The 24,876-nt window shown below is 48.4% G+C and overlaps 1 protein-coding gene across 4 annotated transcripts in view; it reads right to left on the bottom strand.

Moving 5' to 3' along the window:
• Positions 1-16,580, bottom strand: part of LOC144938130 (tenascin-X-like) — a 150,829-nt gene extending 134,249 nt beyond the window's left edge. For all 4 annotated transcript variants that reach the window (XM_078865842.1, XM_078865843.1, XM_078865844.1 and 1 more), the window contains exons 1-4: positions 16,500-16,580; positions 15,790-16,096; positions 4,253-4,381; positions 2,174-2,308 (exon numbers count right to left, since the gene is read on the bottom strand). In XM_078865842.1, the coding sequence (XP_078721968.1) occupies positions 2,174-2,308; positions 4,253-4,381; positions 15,790-15,967 (442 nt within the window). In that variant the 5' untranslated portion in view covers positions 15,968-16,096; positions 16,500-16,580. The remainder of the gene's footprint in view (positions 1-2,173; positions 2,309-4,252; positions 4,382-15,789; positions 16,097-16,499) is intronic.
• Positions 16,581-24,876: the final 8,296 nt, after the last annotated feature.

Here is a 24,876-nt window from a genome sequence, read left to right as displayed (position 1 = left end):
GCGTGATGTCATCACGACCCACAAACCCGGCTCGACACTGTGGCATGCGGATGACATCATGACGTCACCGCCACACACATGCGCTTACGTGGCCACACGCCAGGAATCCAGCCAGGCAGTCAGGAACCCATCCAGCAAAACCTTTTTCTAATATCATAGCGACATACCCCATCCAAGTCAGCTTTACGTTCCTCAACAGTGAACAATTTATGATCATCTCCGTCCACCCCAATTACCTCAAATTGCATTTGTCCCATGAAATGACTCAATTTAAATCTATGTAGGGCAATCATTGCCTCCTGAAAAAAATGTCAGGACTTGGTGAGGCTTTAACGAGTAAAATAAGCGCAATTGATCATAATAATCGTCCCATCTCCGTGTAATTGCAAATATGCGCCCTCTCTCAACACTTTTCAGCCACCTTCTGCTCATTTTCTTTACCAGGGAAGTATTCACGCATTGCTTGATCGTTATCCGTTAAATACTCTCAACAGCACTCCATCTTGCTCCGCTCCACCTCATTTTGTAAAGTCCGAGATTGGTTGCATCTCAGATTAAGATACATCTCAGATTACACGACTTGCTTTGAGAACCAGGCATTTGGATGGAAAAACCAGCAGCCCACACATCCTTTGGACGTGAACGGCCGTCTGTCCGTTCTACCATCACTCCCTCCCTCCAGCGAGCCAAACTTTTTTCTAATCTAGTACAATATGATAGGATGGTAGCGTATCTCGTACATTTGCGTGTGCGCGAGATCCACGGCCGGGGTTTAAGGCGGTTGGGGTGGGGGGGAGGCATGACGTCGGTACGACGCATGAACCTGGCTCGACACTGGCGTGCGCATGAAGTCATCACACAGAGGTGCGCGGTGACGTCACCACCGCGCACAGGCCCTTGCGTGATCGCACGCCAGGAATCCGGCCAGGCGGTCATGAATCCATGCAGCAAAACTTTTTTCGAATATCGTATGATACAATCCTTAAAAGCTCTCTTCAAAAAGCCTCCTACATGAATAAGGATCATGAAGTTTTACAGACACAGCCCTCTACTCGAATCTAATGGGCTTTATCGCAAACATTAATCGCAAAATATAAATGTATATTTGCGAGACCATAGTTTGTGAAAGATCTGTCATGAAAGATGGAGGTAATGAGTTTAATCGGTGTTTTTAAACGCATTTCCATCCCTGCGATATAATGTTTGTGCGCAAGGGAAAGTCAAGTCTGATTGGGTAGCTGTGGATGGATTTAAAAAACCCGGCAGTTCACCATGTCAGGACCGTCTCAGGTGTTGCAATGTTCGGCTATTTGGGCGGCTGTAGCATGCACGGCACGAAACACTCAACTATTGTCAACTCAGCGAGGAGAGACTTGGCCGCCGCAGAGGCAGGAGACAAAACTCCACACGAGACACAGACCTCCTTTGTAAGAGCGAGCTTGCACTCGAGACTGAACAATGTAAAGGTGCGGTAATTTTACCTAAATAAATGTCTAAACTACGTAAATATTTACAATAAAAACACTGTAGTCACGACTAGAAACACAACTCGGCGATCTGAATCCATAAAACCTGTGTTATCATTGGCAACTTCTTTTGCTCTCGAGCGTGGTCTTGCACTGAAAGCTTATCTTTCCCAAGGGACTTGAAACTATGTTTGCCGAGCACAGTTGCCCTGTTGTACTGAAATGCTGCGAGCTTTGAAAGACGCTGACGGATCGCTGTCCCACCGTGCACATTACGCGCATTCGCCAAAATACGCAGTTCCGTGAAGTGAAATGCACAAAGCCGAGTGACTGAAACAGAGTGAACACGAATAATACCACAAATCTTCCAACTGCAGATTGAATATCCTATTAAATACCCCATTAAACCTACAACGAACACACAACACATTTAAATGGTCAAAGCTTCAAAGCAGGAAGGAGGCATTTCAACGTTTCCATACCTATATTGAGTTTGACGATAAATGCAATAGGAAATATGTAAATACACTTTAAAAATAACATGGCAAGTATGAAAAAAAAAACATTCTGTAGACTCTCCCCATCCCATCTCCTTCTAATTCCCCTCCGCTCGCGTGCCACTGGGATTACTCCGCAGGACAGCGCGTGCGGGGCGACTGGCGGGTGCGTCCGTGCAGTGGGGGGGCGAGGGGGGGGGGGTCTCTCACTGGCAGTGGTGCAGCTGATGCGGCTGACGCTGGCGCCCAGGCAGGTGCAGTCCCACACGAGGCCCCCCTTGGGGCGCTCCCACGTCTCGCCGGCACGGTAGCGTCCCCCCGTGTACTGGTCGAAGCACGATTCGGCTAACCAGGGCACAAGCGAGCAACAAACGCGTCGTGTCAAAAACCGTGCGTGCGTGTGGGGAGCGGTAGTGTAGTGGTTAGCGGGGAGCGGTAGTGCAGTGGTGAGCGTGCTGCGCTATGAACCCGGCGACCCGAGTTCAATTCCTGCTCAGGGACGATTATCTGAACCGACCGTGCGCCTCCCATAGGATGACTCGGCCTCAAATAAGTACCTAGTGCGGTGTTTAAACATCGCCACAAGGGAGACAAAGGCGGGTGGGTGTGGTGCTGGCCACCCACCCCTTCGTGTGCTGTGCCGGCCTTCATTAGGTGCTCGCTAACAGCACTTGCCAACAGTTTGTTAAGGCTATACGACCGATATTTGTCTAGGTTTGGGGAGTGGTGGCGCAGCGGTTAGCACGCCGAGCTACGAACCTGGCGTCCCGAGTTCGATTCCCGCCGACGATGATTAACAGGTAACAGTGGTGAATATCTCAACCAGTAATGGGCCTCCCATGGGTCAATTCAGCCTTAGTTTTATCTGTATACATCTTTCAAGTGATTTGTTTTCCTTTCTAATATTTTGCACTCCTATGGTGTTTTGTGTATTGTCTATTGTTGTAACGTTCTGACCCGCCCCGACTGGTCATTTGTGAAAGAGCTTCATAGCTCAACGGATTCCCCCAATAAAAATAAATATTCTGATTCCGAGTCTAAATGAGGACCTTGTGTGATGTGTAAACATCGCAGCTCGAGAGACAAAAGGCAGCCGGGCGTGGTGCTGGCCACCCACCCTTTCATATGCAGTGCTGGCCTTCATAGGTTTTCAATAACAGCACTTGTTCCAACAGTCTGTTAAGGCTGTAAGGGGGATCTTTGTCTTTGTATGTTTGGAAATGGTCTCAGTTTTTACTTAAACCTCATAAGGTTTGGGTCCTCACATGGTTTACGCATTCCAGGAAAAATAAAATAAGGCGAATGGTCCAGCTTATAGTTATTACATTAATAAGATATCCCAAAATAAATGTGTCGGAATATAAATAATTCACCACAATCATAATCATAATTTAGACATTAGTCAAAACAAAATTCCCTTCGGAGTAATCATAAGACGTTCTTCTTTAAATAGCCTTCACCTCTGCAAGTGATATTTATGGAAGCACACTTCTGAGGAAGCATTATTAAACTTCAAGGCTGTTATGCGAAGGCTGCAATGGCACACTTGAGCTTAAGAACACGCTTGGTAGCACTCAGTATTGTGTGCATAAGGTCCACAGTGGGATTGGTTTATGCGCAAGGGCAGGTGCTTTGGCAGGGATGTATTTTTCACTCGTTTCACTCATTGTGCCTACTAAATCCATCATTGGAGTAATGCAGAAAAAGCCAAAGGAATAAAAATGGGAAACGCGTACAATGCAAGTTTACTCGCAGAGTACACAAAGTTCAATGCCGATTTTGAAAAGATTTAAACCTGGATAGTACTATAAATTATTGCGGTTTATCCCGGCAACTCGGCATCTGTGCACAAGGGGGAGGGGAGAATGTTTGCTCCGTGCATATTAACCAGGCTCAAGTGAGACAATCATTTAATTTAAAGTTACCGTGACATTGTATTCTTAATAGTAATGTGGTTAAGGCCATTGAACAGGCTAGATATGACAACCTGGTTTTTCCATATTGGCTGGAAGCAAAAGTTATCCGATGCCGCGTGTTGGAGTTAGGCCTGACAGATGCCGACAGAACTTCTTCGGGAATGACATTGCATTTTCTGTGAGGTCATGTGCCCGATTCAGGACGTAGTGTAAAAAAAAACCGTCGGACATCGTGCCGAACAACAAGCAGTACAACCTGCACAACCGGTGGGAACCAAGTTTAGAAGACCAAATATCTCAGCTGCCAATTCAATTGTGACAAACAGCCGCAACGAAAAGGACTTTGGCGACTGGGTGCATTGCGAATAATTACGTTCAGGTTTGCCTTCACAGGTCCATCCACGATCACCGCCAAAGCAGGTACAGGTGAGCATGCGGCCCAGGTAGACCCGCTCCCAACGCTCGGCCACAGAGTACATCTTCCCATTCACGTTACATCCACCTGCATATGCGCACACGCATGCACGCACGCGCAACAATGAGTACAGTATAATATATAGAACACATAGCATGCGGGCGGTTGTGGCTATGTACATCGGTAATCCAGCGCTGTGGAGACAAACGAGGGTTGGTGGATTACACACATGTTGTGAACCTCCCTTTCATGGGCATTGAGGAACCGTACCCTGGCTTGCCAGGGGAATGTGGTACAGCAAAAATCAGGTTTAGTTAATGTAATCCGTTCCTTCTGTATGGAATAGAGGTATCCCCTCACACGTGTAGCTAATCTCCAGGTGCTCCAGTTTCCACCACCATGTATATAACACTCATTAAGTGGCTGAAAACATCTTAATATATAAGGATCACAGAGCTTAGGCGATTGTTGGCACTGGCTATCTTACAGATTATATGTGGTTTCTCAACATTGTGAGATGTTATTTGCATGAATGACACTATGTACCATTTAAAAACGTATTATGTAAATGTTACACTACGGAACACACCATCTATGACAACAGGCAGGCCCATTAAACCAAGGGCAATTGCACATGACTGAATTAACATTGTGAGAGCACAACTAATATACAGTTATCGATATTTGTCGACCTCAAATTGGGTAAATAAACCAACAGCTGTTGTTGCACAATAGTTAAGGTGCAATCCAATAGGTGATCTTAATCAATATCTGAAAGACAGCGTATTGCAGTGCATCGTAATTGCACGTGACAAAACCCCTGGGAAGGCACCTGATGCCATCACATGGGTGAAACGAGTTGTCACCAAAAGTGCCAACACTGCTTTGAAATGTTCACCCACCGTTAGCATTCCTCCGACAAGATTTAGCCCTCCAATGATTGCGTTTGACTCCACCTACACTGCCCTGAACATCTGGCCCCCTGGGCAGTCTTCACCCAGGGGGGACATGCCCGCCACCTGCAGTGATGGCCAGAATGCGGAGGGGCTAACTGTGTCTCCGAATTAATTATTCAACGTAAAATTGTTCAAATTGATTGACTAAATCCGTAAAATCCCACGTCAGGTTTAACAGCACACGGTTGGATACGTACGGTGCGAAAGAAGTTCAACATGCATGCTACAATTCCTCATACAAGCTAGAGACATTATCAGGGACCTTTTATAAGAGAACATTCCCCTCTATTGAGCTCGTGGCCAGCGCAATTTACCACTCTGCGGGCCCACCACACGAGTTACAGGCGTTGGCTGCGTCATTTTCCAGCCTCCCCTCCACCCCTCTCGTGCTCTCTAGCCAGGGAGCAAACATTCTTACCACAAAATGCATTACTTTGATGTTCACTAGAAAAAGCAGATTTCTATCCTCGTCAAATTTCCACGAACCCGACGTGGAAAGAAGAAACTCGAGGCCGTGGGCACTGTAAACTCTCCCTCGTATGTCGCGTGCCGGAAAATGGCCCGAGCAGAGAGTTTTCCACTTGTGGCAGTGGCTCCAAACTCATTGCTTGTCGTGCAGCCCCAACCACACCTATTAACCGTCTGCGTACGCCTACCGTTAGAGTATTTTATGTATGTTTAACTTCTTTCGCACCGTACGTAGCCAACCGTGATAAATCGGAGGTCTAACGTAAATGTACATTAGGACTGGCAAGAAATTCGGTATAATGAGGAGTGAAACTCAAGTTAGATATACTTCTCTGGAAAACCTGACCGTGATACTGGAAAATGGATGAGAAGCGGGAGAGCTGAGCAAGGTCAGGGAGGGAGGAGGCCACCAAACTAATCCAAACACAAAAAGCAGTTCTAAAGAAATGAGTTTTCAATCTAGATGATTCAAAAGTTCATAGCTTTCTAATATCGGACGAAAGAGCATTCCGGACGCATTTGAAAAGTGCGCAATGCGATGACCGTCTTTGTTTGATGGCGAGCCAAAAGCTGCTACTGCTACGAGGATGACCAGAGTTCGTGTGATGGTTTATGCTCCTTGACGAAATCAGCAAGGTACTACCCTTCATTTGTGCCAAGCAGTTTGGTGTAATGCATGTGACCTTATAAATCAATGTACACAATTTTTTTTACACAAATTTCATGGAGACAGACCTTAAGAGCAATTGACTAAATAGTTTAATTCAATATGTTTGTTTAACCCAGGGGTCGGCAACCAAAATAACAAGAAGAGCCATTTCTTTCCAATTCGGTACAAAATTCAGTATTTCAAGAGCCGCAATGCATCTATGTACATACGTACATATCGTCAAGAAGCAGCCCGTAAAGAGCCGCATGCGGCTCCGGAGCCGTAGGTTGCCGACCCCTGGTTTAACCAAAAAAGCCTCACCGACTCTCAAGACTCTTTCAGGAGGGTCCTGCCAAAAATGTTTTTGCAGTAAGGGCTCGGTGATTGCTTTGTACATTTCAATCGATGAATTTGCAGTAATATTTATTTTTTGTAACTTGAACCATGACAACAGCCCGCAACAACAGCCAACCCTTGCAAACGACCTCACGGGATCTCTAACGTCCACCGCGAAACCGAAGGCGCGCGGCGTCGTTGCGCTTTGGTACTCGCGCGGTAAAAACCGCACCACTAGATTCGAACCATGAACCCCTGCAACAAGCGGGCGAACGCGCCACCGCTCGGCCACGTACATGCTTTAAAAACACTTAAAACACTCACTCGTATAGAATGCACGAATCAACTGCAATCATTACGACCGCCATGCAGCCCCCATACTCTTTTTTCCCCCGTCACGCGTGAGGACACAAGACCCAGGGCCTTCCAGCCCGCGCGAGCCATACAAGGCAAGGAAGCAAGGAAATGCCATTCTAATTCAATTTAAGTGATTTCAGTGGGGGGTGGAGGGGGGAGTCAGCAAACCCGCTTGCTAGAGCACGAGCAACTCGGCAACAGGAGAAATTATGAAAATACCAAATACCGAAATTGTCAATAACGGTTATACTTTAATAAAGCTGACGTAAAATAAACAACCTAACAATGCATTTACGTCGTAGTTAGAAGAACGTCACATTTCCACTCTGGCGGAAGGGGAACAATCTCCGAGAATGGCAACCAGTGAGAAAATGGAACAATCGGTACTCATTTTTGATAAGCCAGACAGGAGATCAACCCAGGCTGGAATATCATACAACAATCTCATAACTGCAAGAAGTTACCAACTAACCTATACTCTCGTTACGGTATTACAAACAATAACACTGTACCAATGTAAACAAAAATTACAATACCATGGTATAATTGAGAACAATGGAGTGGCAACACACTGGACTCAAAAAACCTGGCGAACAGAGTCCGGTTCCCGCATACAGCCAGCAACCATGGCTGGTGATATCTAAAACAATTCTGGACATCATCTCTTCACCAACCTCTACGAACCTCTACTAAATTAAAAACGAATTTCTTTAGAACTGGCTTTTGTGTTTAGTTTGTTGTGCTCTCACAGCAGCTCCGATTAACTTGGTTGGCTGTGTACGGTGGCGAAAAAAGTCCAACATACATGCATAATAAGACCACCATTGCAAAAGTATGATCAAAAAAACCGCGACGAGTATCAGACGGTTTCAGTTCAGAAGTGGATTGACAAAGGGCGAAACATTGTAATTCTCTGCAGTGAATTGTAGTGCCCCAAGTGGCTGCAGGGGTACTGCAAACCCATGATATACAACTTGATAACGAAAACCACGCAGATTCTTACACGCAATTAAATGCATGAATCAGGCGTAGGATGCCACTCAAGTTTGTCGTGTTCAAGGTCGTGCCTCCTGGTTTTATTCATTTGCCTGTTACGCTGAAACACAGCCTGTTTAAAGACAAGCAACATTTACTGGTTGCTCAGAGTTAAACAATGCATTAGAGTAAATACATACGAGTCATTGAGGCAGATGCAGAGAAGAATCGGACAAGATCCTAAGCAATCTGTAAATACGAACCAAATCGAATGAGAGTCCCAGCTGTTGACTTTTACTCAAAAAAAGTAACAAATGCAGGGGAGGGAGGAAGAACACCGAAACTTTGCTTTCCAGATGCATCCTGCGGGGCACCTTAATCAGGAGCAGAATAATTAAAATGTATCTATGCATCGTTCCACCCCTACCTAAAAAGAGCAATCAAGCATACATGCGAACATGTTGCAGATGTTATGAGCGAGTCATTGAGGTCACACGGGTTTAACGCCATTTCTAAAGTCTTGTAAAAATGGCAGCTAGCCGTCCTGAAACAAGGGGTAGGAATTTATTGAAAACAGCTTTGTTGTTTTATAAAACTAAAACTTGTACTTGGGGGATATTTCCTGATTCCTGTCTAGTTATAGAGCCAGCTTTGTGGCAAGGAGGTGTAACGCTTCAGTGAAAATTAACATTTACAGTACAATATGCAGAGTTTGGTACAAACAATAGATATAACATGCACAAATTCGTGCACGTCAATAAGATTTAATTAAACAAAAATAAGGGCAAAAAAGTGAACAAGGACTTGTATTTTTTACTATTTATAATCCAGCCGGGTGAGTGCCAGTAGTGGTTCGAGTAGCCATCTGTGAAAGGGCTTTATAGCTCATCGGATTCTTCCAGTATAAACAAAATGTTATGATTCTGAGTGTGCAGCTCGCGATTGAAAGGTGGCCGGTTCAAATCCTAGCCAAGGGTAGTCTCGGCCCTTCACGTCTCTCCTGGGTCAATAAAACGAGCAGCAGCTATATGGGAAGCCACTGGCTCGAACAGTAAATATTCTCGATTGAGCAGGAAACCACATTGACGCCTCGTGACCACAGGCCAGTGGCTGCGACCTGTCAGGATGGCAGGCTTTGTGAACCTCTTTTCCCATGCGACCGTCAACACGGCCACAGCAGCCCGCGAACACCGTGGGGAGGCGAAACTTTCATCGGTGCCCCAGGAGTGATCTCATTTCTCAACGAAGCGAGATTATCCTTCACACACCACCGATGCTCGTTAAGGCGACCTTTGATGCCATAATTTCACGTGTACGGAATTAGGCCATAGGTGGTGGAATAAAATCATGGAATTCTTTCACGGAGGCCACAAACAGCATGGGAGCTGGGAGGGGGGGAGGTGGTCCAGTGCCGTTGCTGGTGCTGTTGCACTCCACCAAACCGTGTCACTACGTGGGTTTTCACACGTTCGCGGAGGTTTCACGCTGGCGGCTGCAGGCCTTGACGCCGCAGACGACCAAGCTCCAAAGTCTCGTCGGTAGCTCATCACCAACACTCCTGCTGCATACCAGTACTGCCATTATCTCCTCTAACTTAGAGAGGGGGCAGTGCGGAGGCTACAAAAACATGAGGGTGGAGACACCTGCCCAAGGTTAAGGACCAGGCTCTCACCACTTATGATCCAAGCTACTAATCGGGCAGCCTCAAGAGAGCACTTACTACCTACCCATTCTCGGGACTATTATTATAACAATGACTAATAATTACCATTGTGAAATATCTTGCCCCTCCGAGGACGGTGTACCTCTTATTAACCCTCCCCAGCCCAAAGGCACACTTCCCACACTGCCTGAGCAAAATAGGCTTGAGACAAAATGGAAGAAATCGAGCCTTGACATCCACTACCAGAACTGGAAGGTTCACATTAAGTTGTCTCGGTCAGCTCAGGCAAAGCCAAAATCGGAGCTCTATTTTACTCTGATATCAAATGTTGCTGGATAGACATCGTGGACCGTTTAAATGTAGAATGACCCAGTTAATAATTTGTGTACGTTACTACACCTCTGCCATTTAGAGCGCCTAAAATATCCCGACGGATTACTAATGTAGAGCTGCAAAAACTGTCCAATTTAGAGGCATTTCTTTATTTGCAACCTAAACAAGTAAACCTAACTTTACTTCACTATATTAATGTACAAAATAGTAATATGATACCATGCAGTACTATTTGTTTTTACATCCACATGTAATGATTATAAACAATGTATTAATGGCCTACATCAAGTTGTTTTTTGCAAATTGAGTTATGTTAAGAATAGGTGTTAGGATGTTCAAACATGAAATAGATATACCTTTATCAAGGAATCAAGTCTGCATTAACCACTGGTGAGACTAAGCCATAAATAACCCTGTCTGTAGTGTAGGCCCATCATTTTCAAAGAATGCATATATTATCAGAGCATGTTTGTTTGCATGTTTTACACAAGTACGTGTAGTTAATGCTGACTTGATTCCTTGCAAAAGGTGTCTATTTGGCGTTTGAACATCTTAACACCTCCTGTTTTATTACCATAAAGGGTAAATACAGCCTATTCTTACTTTTCATAATTTGATAAGAGTTTTTTTTTATTCGTGGGAGAAAGTTTCCATCTACTAAAATCATAACCATTGCGCAAATCCTAACGATCGAAACAGAATGTGCCCAAGATAAGCCTTGGGTGATTTTCAAGGCTTTCAAGAAGGGTCCCATATCATCATGTTTGGACCAATATAATTGAGTGCGTGTGTGGCATGTTGCAGTAAACTGGTGTATCCGGGGTGATACCCACACACAAACAAAGGGGGTTACCACTCAACACAGCTGTCTCAGCCTGCACAGGGGGTCAGAAACCAAAATAACAAGAGACATGTTTTAATGCATGTCAATACGAGACGGCGGTCCTTGATAACTAACGTCACGAAGCCAGTCCTGAAAGAGCCACCGCATGCGACTCCGGAGCCGCAGGTCGCTGACCCCTGCCCCAACCCCATCCGCTCCACACCTACAACTTCTGACAAGCCTTGGCAGTCACCCATCCAAGTACTAACCAGGCTTAATTTGGGGTAGCTAGCAACTCCCAATCAACCCACTGCGTTTTGAGTTTAGTTTGTTGTCCCTTCCCCTGCACCTCCGATTAGCATGGTTAGCTACGTATGGTGCGAAAGTAGTTCAATGTAAAACATGCATTAAATTCGCTGGTCTAAAAAGAAAGTAACGTTTCAGCGTTGTGTCAATGCGCAACACAAGCCCACAATTCGTCCGTCTCCATTATTATTCTTCCACAAGAGCGTCAGGCTGCAGCACCCACCCTTGCACACAAGTTCCGTGACAATTGGCCGCATCATCGCAACTTACAATGTCTACCTTGTACGCCGTAGAACAGTACTTGCAAAGGTACTTGAAAGTGCATTTTTTTTTTACTACTCGGTAAACCATTCTTACAAAGTATCGCACACTACAGAACTATACGCGAATCACATACAAACGGTTACATTCACGAATAATCCAAAATTGACAAATATGTACATAGAACTTACAAGTCTAAACACAAAAATAAGAACATCTGATTCATATAAAAATAAAAAGCCCACAATCATTAATAAAGACCATACATGTGTATATATATATAAAACATGTGACTTTTTGGGTAATAGCCCTTCTTCAATAACACCACCTTCATGTTGTGCTGTGACCAGGGGTCAGCAACCTGCCGCTCCGGAGCACTGCTTATTTATTATATGGACCACCACATACCTGTCAACCCATACGGTTTACCCGTATTCTTCTACATGGAAATGAGTTCAGGTCCATGTCGTAAAGCCGTTTCAATACGAGCAAAACAAATTTTGTCTATTTGTTTGTGTTTCTCCCTTGTGATGGGACTTTGAAGGATGAACGCTGAGATTTATAAGGGCACGGGGTGACCAACAAGGTCTGAATTGGTCTGTAAGAACGTAGGCACTGATAATGGGATGACAGGTATGTAATCAACATGCATTGCAGCTCTTGAAACAGAAGTTTCTTGTTTACCGAATTCGAAAACAGATGTCTCTTGTTATTTTGGTTGCAGACCCTTGGCTATGCCGAATGTGTTAAACTTTGTTTATTGTGCTTGTACACCACTGCCAACGAAGCAGCATCAACATCATTTATCTCTGTCATGCAACTCGGCGAAGGACAGATAGCGTGTGTAAAACGTGCAAATCGTCTTTTTAAATCGACTCCCACTATACCACGGTAGCGAGACGTCAGCTTCCTCGCCTGGTATGCAGGAGGTCGTCAGTTTGATCCCGACACTGACGCCTGCTGCTGTATATTTGGAGTTTGCATTTTAGAATCAACATGCGTTTAGAGTATTTGGCTGCTATAAATTTCCACATGAGCCACTTCGTTGAGCTATCATTTGTGGGCAGGTCGCTTCTGAAAAAGAGATATATAGTTCAGTGGACCTTATCTGGTAAAAATAAAAAAATAGTGTAAATCTTTTAAATAGTTTATGCCCGTAGCAGTTCAGGTTGCACGCTTATTTAGTTTAATAAGGTGAAAGAAATCAAGTGACCAGGATAGTATCATTTGCATGATGGCACGTCTGTATGGTGAACTCCTTTCGCACCGTACAAAGCCAACCGCGCCAATCGGATGGTGGCTATGATGATGTGATGATGATGGAGGAGTGATGACGACGTTAATTATGAGGGTGGCGTTGATGCCACGTTGGTGATGTTGTTGGGTCCATAAAGGAGTCGTTCAGAAGTCGTTGCCATGGCCACATAAGCAGTTAATTAACGTGAACCAGATGTTGGTGGGAAAAGTTATTTACTATTATCTAAGTCAGGGGTCGGCAACCAAAAACAACAAGAGCCATTTTTTTTCGAATTCGGTAAAAAAACTCAATATATCAAGTACTGCAATGCAATGTGAACACGAGACGGTGGTAGTCCTTTATAAATAACATTACGAAGCACAGAAGTCCTTATAGAGCCGCTGCATGCGGCTCCAGGAGGGCCGAATGATACAATAGGCATACAAAAAAATTGACCCATGTGTTTTTTGTTTGTTTAATGAAAAGGAACAAAATATTTCTATAGCAAGAATAAGAACGGTGGATATACAAAGAGGCAGACATGACAATGTCAATCGGTTTTTTTTTTGCACAAGGCGAGAGAAATTAACACCGGAGATTAACTTTCCGATATTGTTTTTTCATTGCAAATTTACCAAATTCCATCTTCAAACGGTGTTCCCGCCCCACACACAACCTCATTCTCGAGAGAGAGGAGTGCAAGAGAAAACAAAGCGGCGTTGTTGCCCTATGGTTGATCGGAGTCGGTGCTTCTCTCTCAGCTTTAGCTTGCAACAACAAGTTAGTCATTCACATTTGGGGGGCAGTAGTCAGTGACCGACCGCATAAAGTCATCACTGAAAGCCGAACGAAACAGAAGTTGCCCAAGGTGCCTCCAAGAACCTTCATGGGGGCCCACAAGAACCTTCATGGGGGCCCACAAGAACCTTCATGGGGGCCTCCAAGAACCTTCATGGGGGCCTCCAAGAACCTTCATGGGGGCCTCCAAGAACCTTCTTGGGGGCCTCCAAGAACCTTCATGGGGGCCTCCAAGAACCTTCATGGGGGCCTCCAAGAACCTTCATGGGGGCCCACCAAGAACCTTCATCGGGGCCCACCAAGAACCTTCATCGGGGCCCACCAAGAACCTTCATTGGTGCCCCCAAGAACCTTCATTGGTGCCCCCAAGAACCTTCATGGGGGCCCACAAGAACCTTCATCGGTGCCCCCAAGAACCTTCATCGGTGCCCCCAAGAACCTTCATCGGTGCCCCCAAGAACCTTCATCGGTGCCCCCAAGAACCTTCATCGGGGGCCTCGGGAGCAGCAGGTTGCCGACCCCTCCCCATGGCTCTGAAGTGAACCCACAAAACGTGCCGCTTGGAGGCACCACGCGACTCACAACATATCGGGGCCCCCCTCCTCCTCCTCAACAACGAGACGATCGTTCAGTCGACTGTACAACGCAGTAATTATAGACTGTAGCTTGCACCAAGCCGAAGTGTGTACATGGTACAGTCGTTATAGACTGTAGCTTGCACCAAGCCGTAGTGTGTACATGGTACAGTCGTTATAGACTGTAGCTTGCACCAAGCCGAAGTGTGTACACGGTACAGTCGTTGTAGACTGTAGCTTGCACCAAGCCGAAGTGTGTACACGGTACAGTCGTTATAGACTGTAGCTTGCACCAAGCCGTAGTGTGTACATGGTACAGTCGTTGTAGACTGTAGCTTGCACCAAGCCGTAGTGTGTACACGGTACAGTCGTTATAGACTGTAGCTTGCACCAAGCCGTAGTGTGTACACGGTACAGTCGTTGTAGACTGTAGCTTGCACCAAGCCGAAGTGTGTACACGGTACAGTCGTTGTAGACTGTAGCTTGCACTCCTAGGTTGGTCCTATTGCGTGGGCAACCGTGACGGTGTTTCTATGAAGTGACCGTGGTTTCTTCATCTATGAATAAAACCATAAACCATCATCTATGAACAACCCGTCTCCCGCCACGGGAACGTGGAATTTCCAACACCGGAGCACGGAACGTCTGTGACCGGGGGGACGCGATCGAGTGATGATTTGCGGAGCCCTATAACTCATTACGCGACCTGTAACAACTCAAAACTCCGACTTATCTCGTGGATAATAAGAACACAACACATTAACGCCGACACCAACTTAGGAACCCGACTAAATTCCGATTAATTAAAATACACAAATAAAACAAAGTGGTAACAAACGATTTAAAGCCAAACATGGCAAACGAAACAATTACCGGCAACACAAATAAGAGGAAACTGGTGTTGGGGGGTCGATAAGGTCACGGAAACTTTGTTGGGAGCTGCCAAAAAGTAGTGAGACTAGCAGCACCGATGAAGGCACGGCACACGAAGGGGAGGGGGGCCAGCACCACGCCCGGCCGCCTTTGTCTCCCTAGTGGCGTTGATTACACACCGCACCGGGCTCTCATTTTAGACATCAGAATATTTATTGTTGGAGGAATCCGATGAGCTCTCATGCTCCGTTTCACAAATGTCCAGCAAGGGGCAGGTCAGAAAGTTACAACAATACAATAAACACAATAGCGGTCCAAAATACATGAAAGTTAAACAAATAACTTGAAACATATACACAGAAAACGAAGGCCAAGTCGAACTAGGGGGGGGAACCATGACTGGTACAGATATTCATCACTGTTATCTGTTGTTTGGCCGTGAGCGGGGATGGAACTCGGGTTCGTAGCGCAACGCGCTAACCGCTGCACCACCGCTCCCCCACACGGACCCACGCACGGTAAAACAGATAAATAAGGAATACTTTGCGCTGCAAACACGAAGCATACCGCTGGTAAATACATATCACAAGTCTCGTATTTATATGCCTTCCGTCACCCGAAAGTCGATTTTGACAAAATAAAATTGACGGCCGGGAAAACAAAAACAAGTAGCGCCTAAAGAAGTAGATCTTAGCGGCACCACTTTTGACCGAGCTGGGAGCCACAGCGCCGACTCGGGCTACGGTGCAGGGGGCATGGCAGGGCAGCAGCAGCAGCAGGGCACGGCAGGGCAAGGCAAGGCAGGGCAAGGCATGTAAGGGCAGCGAACGGGGTATTGTGGCATGGCATGATAAGGCAGCAACAGGGCAGGGCAGGCTCTCTCACCTTGCGCCAGGGAGGGTCCGCTATGCACGGGGGTGGAGGAGCCCGCCCCCGGTTGCTGCTCCTGCGGCTGATGTGGCGGCTGATGTGGCGGTGGAGGAGGGGGCTCTGCCCGGAGCCCGCGGGCCACCACCAGCAGCAGCAGAGCGAGCAGCGCCATCAGCGCGCCGCGAGCCGCCATGCCCCTCCGTGGGTGGGTGGCTCGAGTCGGCGGCTTAGAAGAAGATCCTCGTCCTCCCTCGTGGCGAGTCGACAGTCACCGCGGGAGTCGTCCTTGTCAAGGGTCCCCACCCCACGCCGTCTCTCGGCTCTGAAAGGCGGGGAGGGAGGGAGGAGGAGGGGGTGGTGATCACAGACACCGCCGCGTTACCGTGGAATGTGTCGATGTGCGTTGTACTTCTATTGCACCCGCACGGAGCCCAACCGCGCTGATCGGAAGTTATGAAGGAAGCGACGTCGGTGCCACCGCCGGCGTCCTCGATAGCGAATCCATCACAAACATCTCTCGCTCACTCGCACCAAACTTCATTCTCTCTCTCCCGTCACCAAGACGCCGCCACCACCACCACAAGCGCCATGTGGTGCGCGCCGCACAGACGGACCCCCCCCCCCTCTTGTCCACGGAGCGCCGCAAGAATGCGCCGTAAATTACATGGGGAGGGATGGCGAGAAGGGGGGTGGTGGTGGTGGTTGCCGTCTTTCTTCGCACTTACGTTTTGCCACGACCGCTGTGTAATAGCGGAAGACTTGGGGGGGGGGCGAGTCAATGGAGGGAGCGGCGGACGAACGCGGGGGGGGGGGGGTCGCTGCTGCTGCTGCCGGTGACTGCGTGGAGCGCTCGGGTGGCGGGCTGCGAGCCTCGGTGGTTATATAGGGGCCTCCTCCTCCTCCACAACCTTCTTACTCCTCCTACTACACAACCTTCTACTCCTCCTCCACCACGGCCACCACCAACCACCTCCACAACCACCAGCAACCTCCTCCTGCTCGTCTGCTCTCTGCTCCACCACCAATCCTACCAACTCCCACCCCCCCTACTCACCCACCCGCTACTCACCCACCCGCTACTCACCCACCCCCATTCACTACTCACCGCCGCCCCACCACCAAATACCCCAATTTACCCTTTCGCTTCCAGAGCCCCCTTCCCCCATACAGCGTCGTATCCACTCCAGACTCGGAGCTCAGCGGAAAAAAAATCGCTCCCCCAACCACCACCACCACCCCCCAACCACCACCACCCCCCAACCACCACCACCCCCCAACCACACCACCCAACCCCCAACCACACCACCCAACCCCCAACCACCACCACCCCCCAACCACCACCACCCCCCAACCACCACCACCCCCCAACCACCACCACCCCCCAACCACCACCACCCCCCAACCACCACCACCCCCCAACCACCACCACTCCCCAACCACCACCACTCCCCAACCACCACCACCCCCCAACCACCACCACCCAACCCCCAACCACCACCACCCCCCAACCCCCAACCACACCACCACCACCCCCCAACCACCACCACCACCCAACCCCCAACCACACCACCACCACCCCCCAACCACCACCACCCCCCAACCACCACCACCACCCCCCAACCACCACCACCACCCCCCAACCACCACCACCACCCCCCAACCACCACCACCACCCCCCAACCACCACCACCACCCCCCAACCACCACCACCCAACCCCCAACCACCACCACCCAACCCCCAACCACACCACCACCACCCCCAACCACACCACCACCACCCCCCAACCACCACCACCCCCCAACCACCACCACCCCCCAACCACCACCACCCCCCAACCACCACCACCCAACCCCCAACCACACCACCACCACCCCCCAAACCACCACCACCCCCCAACCACACCACCACCACCCCCCAACCACCACCACCCCCCCCCAACCACCACCAGCACCCCCCAACCACCACCACCACCCCCAACCACCACCACCACCACCCCCCAACCACCACCACCACCCCCCAACCACCACCACCACCCCCCAACCAACCACCACCACCCCCCAAACAACCACCACCACCCCAACCACCACCACCACCCCCACCACCCCCCCCCCAACCCCCCCACTCCCCTGGCCCCGTTCCCTCCTCAATTTCCCTGCCCCCTCGTACAGACGCGACGTCTAGCGAGCGGTGAGCAATATGGGGGGGGGGGTGGAGTGGGGGGGGAAAGAGCAACTTGTGTAGAAAAAAAAATCATGCCGAGGTGGTTTCCGGATGAAATCACGTCTCTGTCGCAAGCCCAACACACAAAGGCGGCGGCGCGGCTCGCTGCTGTTGTGAGCTCTGCACGCGCTGCTGGGTGATGTGGACGAGGTGGTGGGGGGGGGAGAGACGCGTGCCTCTTAAACTCCGTCGGAGCCGATCTCAGACGCAGTCGAGACACTGCTTAGACGCAACAAATGCCAAAGGGACACACACGCGGCGCGCTGTCAGACGCGCTTCTGTGGCCGTCTGGAACGCTCTTGCATCCGATATTAGGAAGCACTGGGAGTTATGCACTTTTAAATAATCTCGATTGAAAAGTAATTTATTTAGAACTGCCTCTTGGTAGTTTAGTTTGTTGCCCCCCCCCCTGCACCTCCGATATAGCACGGTTGGCTTAGTACGGTGCGAAAGAAGTCCAATACACACACACCTGAATGTTTGATGGCTGTTCACGACGATTTGCTAATTAACGCGCACCAACAACGGCTCCATTCCCCATGGGGCTCCACTTTCGCAAACCCGCAGTGACCAGCGAAGTGAAGTATGGTCAAACAGCCCCCCACACTCCACCCATGAGTGAAAGGCTCAAGGCTGAGACCTTCATCCAGAAGTTGATTAATTGAGAGCTGTAAAAGACGAGCGGATGTGTGGCGTGCTTCTGTGATGGCACGTGCGTTCCGACTCGCCGCTTCCTGCCCATTGTCGGCTAATTGATTATTGCCACAATCCACGCCACGGATATAATCAAAGCATTGGGGTTGTCACGCCGTGGCGATACTAAAAGCTCCGCGAAGCCCAAACAGAGGCAGCTATTTTCAAATGTTTTCTCCAGGTCCCACGGGCGCACCAATCACCTAACGCAGCCAATGACAACGATTAACAATGATAATCGAACAAAGTTTTGCTGGCTGGTTGGCTGGCGGGACGGTCAGTCACGTGCAAAAAGACACGCGGGCTGCTCGTACTGTGTATAGAAATGCGACTTAAGTTGTGTTAAACAAAATATATAACTTCGGATGATGAATGGCAGCTTCTAGAATCGAATATTGTGTTACAGCTCCTTACCAATCGACTGCTGGATGAAAGTCTACCCACGATGCGTCTATCATGGGGGTTGTTTGACCATACTTCACCACGCTGGTCTGTGCGAGTTGGTGAAGCGGGGGGAGGGCAGGGGGGGTTGGGGGGAGGCGTTGCAAAACCGGTTCAGATATCACTAAATCACTCGCAAATGATGTTAGGGGTGGCCGAGAACGGCCTCTAATCATAGCCGATGGTAATATTACTGCACAGACCCAGGCTCTATAGGGCCGGTGAGAAAGATGGTGGTGGTGGTAAGGCTGATGCGTCACTGCGTAATTGTCCCCTATCAGTCGTGTCGAGTTCCGTCTGCTTATTAGGAGAAGAAGAAGCAGCCCTTCCTTGCCCACGGCGATCCGTTGGGAATGGGTGCGGCTCTGAACGGGAGGCACTCTTACGGATGGCTCGGAGATTGTACGATAAGTGAAATCATTCTCCGAAGCAGTTTCACAATCTACCACGGGCTCCATTAGCGTAGATGGCAGGTACAACTGCATCTGCAGCACGGTGTCCCCCCGTTGTCTCTTCGACCACCAACAACATCCCCCAACTTTAATGACCCTTCTGTCATGGAAAGCGCGCTCTCTGTCGACGCGGCCTTCGTGAATAGGGGCCACATGCGGTGCGATTTAAATGCCCGGGCGACACACGCACACAACGCCGTCCCGGTAGGTGGCCTTTGTATGCGAGCATGTGTGTTGAACTTCTTTCGCGCCGTACGTAGCCAACCGTGCTAATCGGAGATGCGGGGGAAAGGACAACAAACGAAACGCACACAAAAAGCAGTTTTAAAGAAATTAGTTTCCGAACTAATTTCTTTCTTTAACCCAGCGAGTGGGATTATTGTGCGTATCCGGGCGGGCGGGGGTACCCACCACCACCCATCCACGTCAACAGGCAAACTACCACACAGAAAACTCGGATCAGAGCTATCGATGGGCACAATGAACAATGCACGATCAGCGGCTCAGTGACATCTGAACCGGTGCCGAGCGTCCTCAGGGTTGACTCAGCCTTAACTGAGCAGTACCTGGTGCGGTGTGTAACTCTCAACACTGGGGAGACAAAGGCGGCCGGGCGTGGCGCTTGTCCACACCAATGCCTCGTGGGCCGTTGCGGTCCTTAATAGGTGCTCGCTAACACCACTTGGCCCCAATGTACGTACGCATAGGAAACGGGGGGGGGGGGGTGAAGCCTCGATAATAATTCGTCTACATTGACCTTCAAATTAGTTAGATAGTCCGTCGGTGGACTATCTGTTTGCTTAAACACGTTAATATTATTAATCCTTGATCGTTTCTGCGTGGATTAAATATCGGCCGTTCTATAGGATTCGGGGGGGGGGGTGCATCAGGCGAACGTACGCAGGTGGGGGGGGGGGTAAAAAGTCCGCGTTGTACAGAGAGGGGGGGTCAAGTTTTGACGGATTTTTGCGAACCTACTAAATGGATGGCCCCAAAGGGCGCGCTGCGTAAACATGGGTTAATGCAGCGCGGCTATTATCGGGCATACAGTTCAACTACATACTCCGGTACCAGTAATGTAGAAATAAAACAAAGCTCACGGCGTAAGTCTGTAGAATAGGTCAACGTTTCCATTAGCAACAAAACAACTCAACACATTCATACATCACACACTATTGGCCTTAAAATAAATATGAAAGGCGACGTTTCGGGCAATGGCCCTTCTTCATAGCATACAGAGGCCAAAAAAATGTAGCGGAGATATATCACTGCAATCTTCACCACCGCACCGTACAGAACATGATGCAGTGTTCAGCGACAGGAGATGTGGAGAGGGTTACAAAAACTACACCCTCACCACGAGCGGGCGCGTTCAGCCACCGGTAAAACTTGAAGCGCAACTCAGCACCACCGTCTCCAAACAGGACTGCAACCCCACAAGGGGAGGCTCATGAACACTATGGAGCATACCATGTAGGTGGTACAGAGCGGGGGTGCGTGTGTTTCAAGGGAGGTAATGGTCTATTCCAATGTAGAGTGATTTTCATGTTCGCTTAATGATTCGCTCGTGTTCGTGAGTATTGTGTGTTCAGGAGACAATGAGAGCTCAGTTCAACAGCGCTACCTACAATTCAACGTGCCTGCAACATTTCAAACACATGAGTCTACGACTCTACGTAGTAATGCGTTTTCTTCGTCGTATTGATGGGGTTGTGACTCAATATCTAATGATAGGTAATTTTTCACTTTCCAAATTAATAATAAAGTTTTTTTTGGGTTAGATCGCTTACATGTAAATGTGTCGTACGCCCACCTCCACCCGACGCAACAAATTCGTAAGGTTTGTCACGTAAACAATAAAACCAGCCACCAGTGTGTTGGAGAGGAAACCCACAACATGTACAATTCAAGTACGACGTTTTGCTGGTGATTACAACCACCTTCATCAGGCGATTTGCCAGAATTGTGAAGAAGTCTTCCTTCATAAAACTGTTTATTAGGAAACATTTTATCAGGCCCCATGGTGTAAAGTGCAGTCTCAAACTCAAATTATCCACTCTCTCTCCGGTCTCTATCTACATGCCATGAAGACGGATAATTGCCCGAAACGTCGCCCATTATATATTTGACATTTGAAGGCCATGGTGTTATTAACGAATGTGTTCAGTGTTTTTGTTGTTTTGTGCTTGTGCACGAATACCAATGCAGCATCATTAGCAAATAGTTTGTAGACGGTATTTGTTATGTTAAATCAGATCGATATTCTTTGTACAGAATCTGTCTTCCTTGAACATTGCCATACGTATTTACCATTAACGCGTTTACTGTGTAATATGAAACTAGACTTAAAGCTTTCGTGACTACAGGAATGCATATTATTTGGGTCTTTCGGTAAAGCCACGTAGATAAAACAAAATAAAAAATGTTATTATTTCTATTATTTTTCTATCTACGTGGCTTTGCCGAAAGACCCAAAGAATATTAAACTACTGTATTAAGCCACTCGGAAATTGTAAAGTGATCTTTATTGGTAAGATGTAATCAACTGATTTCTTTAGAACTGTTTTTGTGTTTATTTTGTTGTCCTTCCCACGCACCTCCGATGAGCGCGGTTGGCTACGTGCGTTGTGAAAGAAGTTCAACACACACACCGTACATGCAATCGATCGGATTCATTGTTCAGTGTTGTCGCAGCACCATTACAATTATCGCCTAATTGGCGGTTGTCCCAGTTTACTTATTAATCAACTGAGAGCATTGATAATCCTGGCCGCGCCACTCCCTTACCCGATTCCAACTAACCCGCACTGACAAGCGTCGGTGAAGTATGGTCAAATAATCCCCAAGACCGACACGGCACGGGGAGGGCTGCATCCGAACAAAGGCTGCATATATTGTGCTTAACACCGTGTGTATGCTACGCGCGCCTGTAAAATACAATAGTACTATTAAACTAAACACATTTATTTTTTACCAGGTAAGGGCCACTGAGCTATATAGTTATTTTTCAGAAGCGACCTGTCCACAGATGATACCTTAACGAAGTGGCTTATCACGTGGAAGTGTATAGCAGCAAAATACTCTAAACGCGTGATTTTGATTCTAAATGTGGAGGGGAAAAACCGGAGGAGCCGGAGAAAACGCCACGCGACCACGGGGAGAGAGACACCGCAAACTCCAAATAAACAACAGGTCGGGATCGAAGCCACGACCTCCTGCACACCAGGCGAGGTGGTTAACATCTCGCCACCGTGGCCCCCAATACGAGAGCGGGTGGGGGGGGCATTGATTTTAGAGTTTTCACTTGCCCAACAGTCTGTTAAGGCTTTGATATGGGGAACATCTCCAAATCAGCAGTTTCTCTGAGCTGCCACCATCTCTAACAATTGTCACACAAATGAGTCATTTCTGCACATCTCTAGAATGCCGATTGACTATTGCAGAAATGTACGAAAAACAATTCCATTTACCGGCAGATTAAAGTGAATGTTAGTGTAATCCATATCACCACGCGAAGTGCGTGCGATTGTTTTCTATACTAATTAATACGATACCGTAGAACAGTTAAACATCGAAGAATGCTCGTTATTTTCACGAGCAGCGTCAGTCCTGAAGCCGTTTAAACTATTAGCCTAACTAGAGTAGGCAGCTTAAATCGGGTGTCTCTCTACTCGCATCAGAAACGCGTAACGGGAATGCACGGATATGGCCGCAGGATGTTAATATGCAGAGGATCGGAACCATTTCCATCACAAGCATAGGGCCAGTTGAGGACGCAACGTGTCTCCTGACAAAGGAATACCTGCGAAACGCGCAGGAAGCCACAGAGTATACGTAACGTCTTCAGCACACGGCTAGTTTTGTTGTGCTTGTCATCCATGGCCTATGGGGAGAATACGTCTGTCCTGTGCATTGTTAGCCCGTGTCGTCTCTGGAAAAGGAAAAAAGGCCCGACAAGTATGTCTCACCGCAGACAAGCCACGGAAGTCACGTCTCGAATTCGAGACGTCACAGATATCGAGTTATCAGCGCAAAACTATGGGACGGGCTCTTTAATAGATAACTCGGAAGAGCAGGGCAGTGGTAACAAATGTGCGTGCGAGAAGCCTGCAGCATCATCATTGTTAATTGACAACATATTTTTCAAATGACTTGGTGAGATAAAACATTTTTTATGTGTATTCGCGTATTATAAAAAAGGGATTTGTTTATCTTTCCTATACTTTGCACATGCATCGTGTTTTTGTACTGTTTATTGTTGTAACATTTTGAAACCTGTCCCTACTGGACATCTGTGAAAAAAAAGCTTTAGAGCTCATCGGATTCCTCCAGTATCAATAAATATTCTGATTCTTATTTGTTAGTGCAAAGTCACAAAGTAAATGTAAGAATAATTAAAAAGAGCGCGCGTGTGCGTTTGTATGGGTAGAATCCTTGAAAATTGTACGCTTGTAATTACGCTGAGAGGCAGATAGAAACACGTGGACAAGGGAACAATCACAACTCAGAGACATCACAGGGACTGTTCGGGAATGAGCATACGGGAGCTGGGACACGACACGCCAATGGGCTGAGACTGGTCGTGGGATTGCAGCCAAAGGATGGAATACGTGAACACGAGGATGAGCGGCGTGCAAGGGAATGGAGCAGTTTTGAGAGGGTGGCATCGCAGGGGCAACAAGGTGGCGGGTGGCGAGGACGAGGTGGGGCATCCTTCATCCAGCAGTGGACAGAGCATGCCTGACGATGACCGCGCCGGGTAGGGCCACGGTGAGCGGCTTTCACGCACATCGACGATGCCGCGGCATTTGCGTTTCGCCGCGGAATATGAACATCGGGGACGGTGCGTCGCTTCTGCCGTCCATCGGGGGACACGTTCATCTGAGGCTTCAGCCTCACATTCCGCTGACGTGCGCCAAGTTTTATTTTCAGGCGGATGCCGGATTTGGGGGGGGGGGGTCCTCGCAAATATTGGAAACGTGAACTCGCACGTTCGCCGCACGCTGCCGCGGTGTTTGACTTCGTCTCCCACCCCGCCGCACACGGCGAATCGCCTAGCAACCGCGACGGTGACACGCAGATTAACACCAGATGCGTCGGACTGGGTGAACCTTTCTCGCCTTCGCCGTTCATGTGGTGAACCTTTGCCGTTCATGCGGTGAACCATTGGGTGAACTTTCTCGCCTTCGCCGTTCGTGTGGTCACTTGCTCCGTCGTCATCGGGCAGGGTGTGCAAAAGCCACACAGCTCTCCCCCTCTCTCTCTCTCCGGAAGCCCTCTCATTGTAGCGGACAG

The sequence above is a fragment of the Lampetra fluviatilis genome, chromosome 21, assembly GCF_964198595.1.
Source record: "Lampetra fluviatilis chromosome 21, kcLamFluv1.1, whole genome shotgun sequence".
NCBI lineage: Eukaryota > Metazoa > Chordata > Hyperoartia > Petromyzontiformes > Petromyzontidae > Lampetra > Lampetra fluviatilis.
This window is presented reverse-complemented; position numbering and strand designations above follow the sequence as displayed.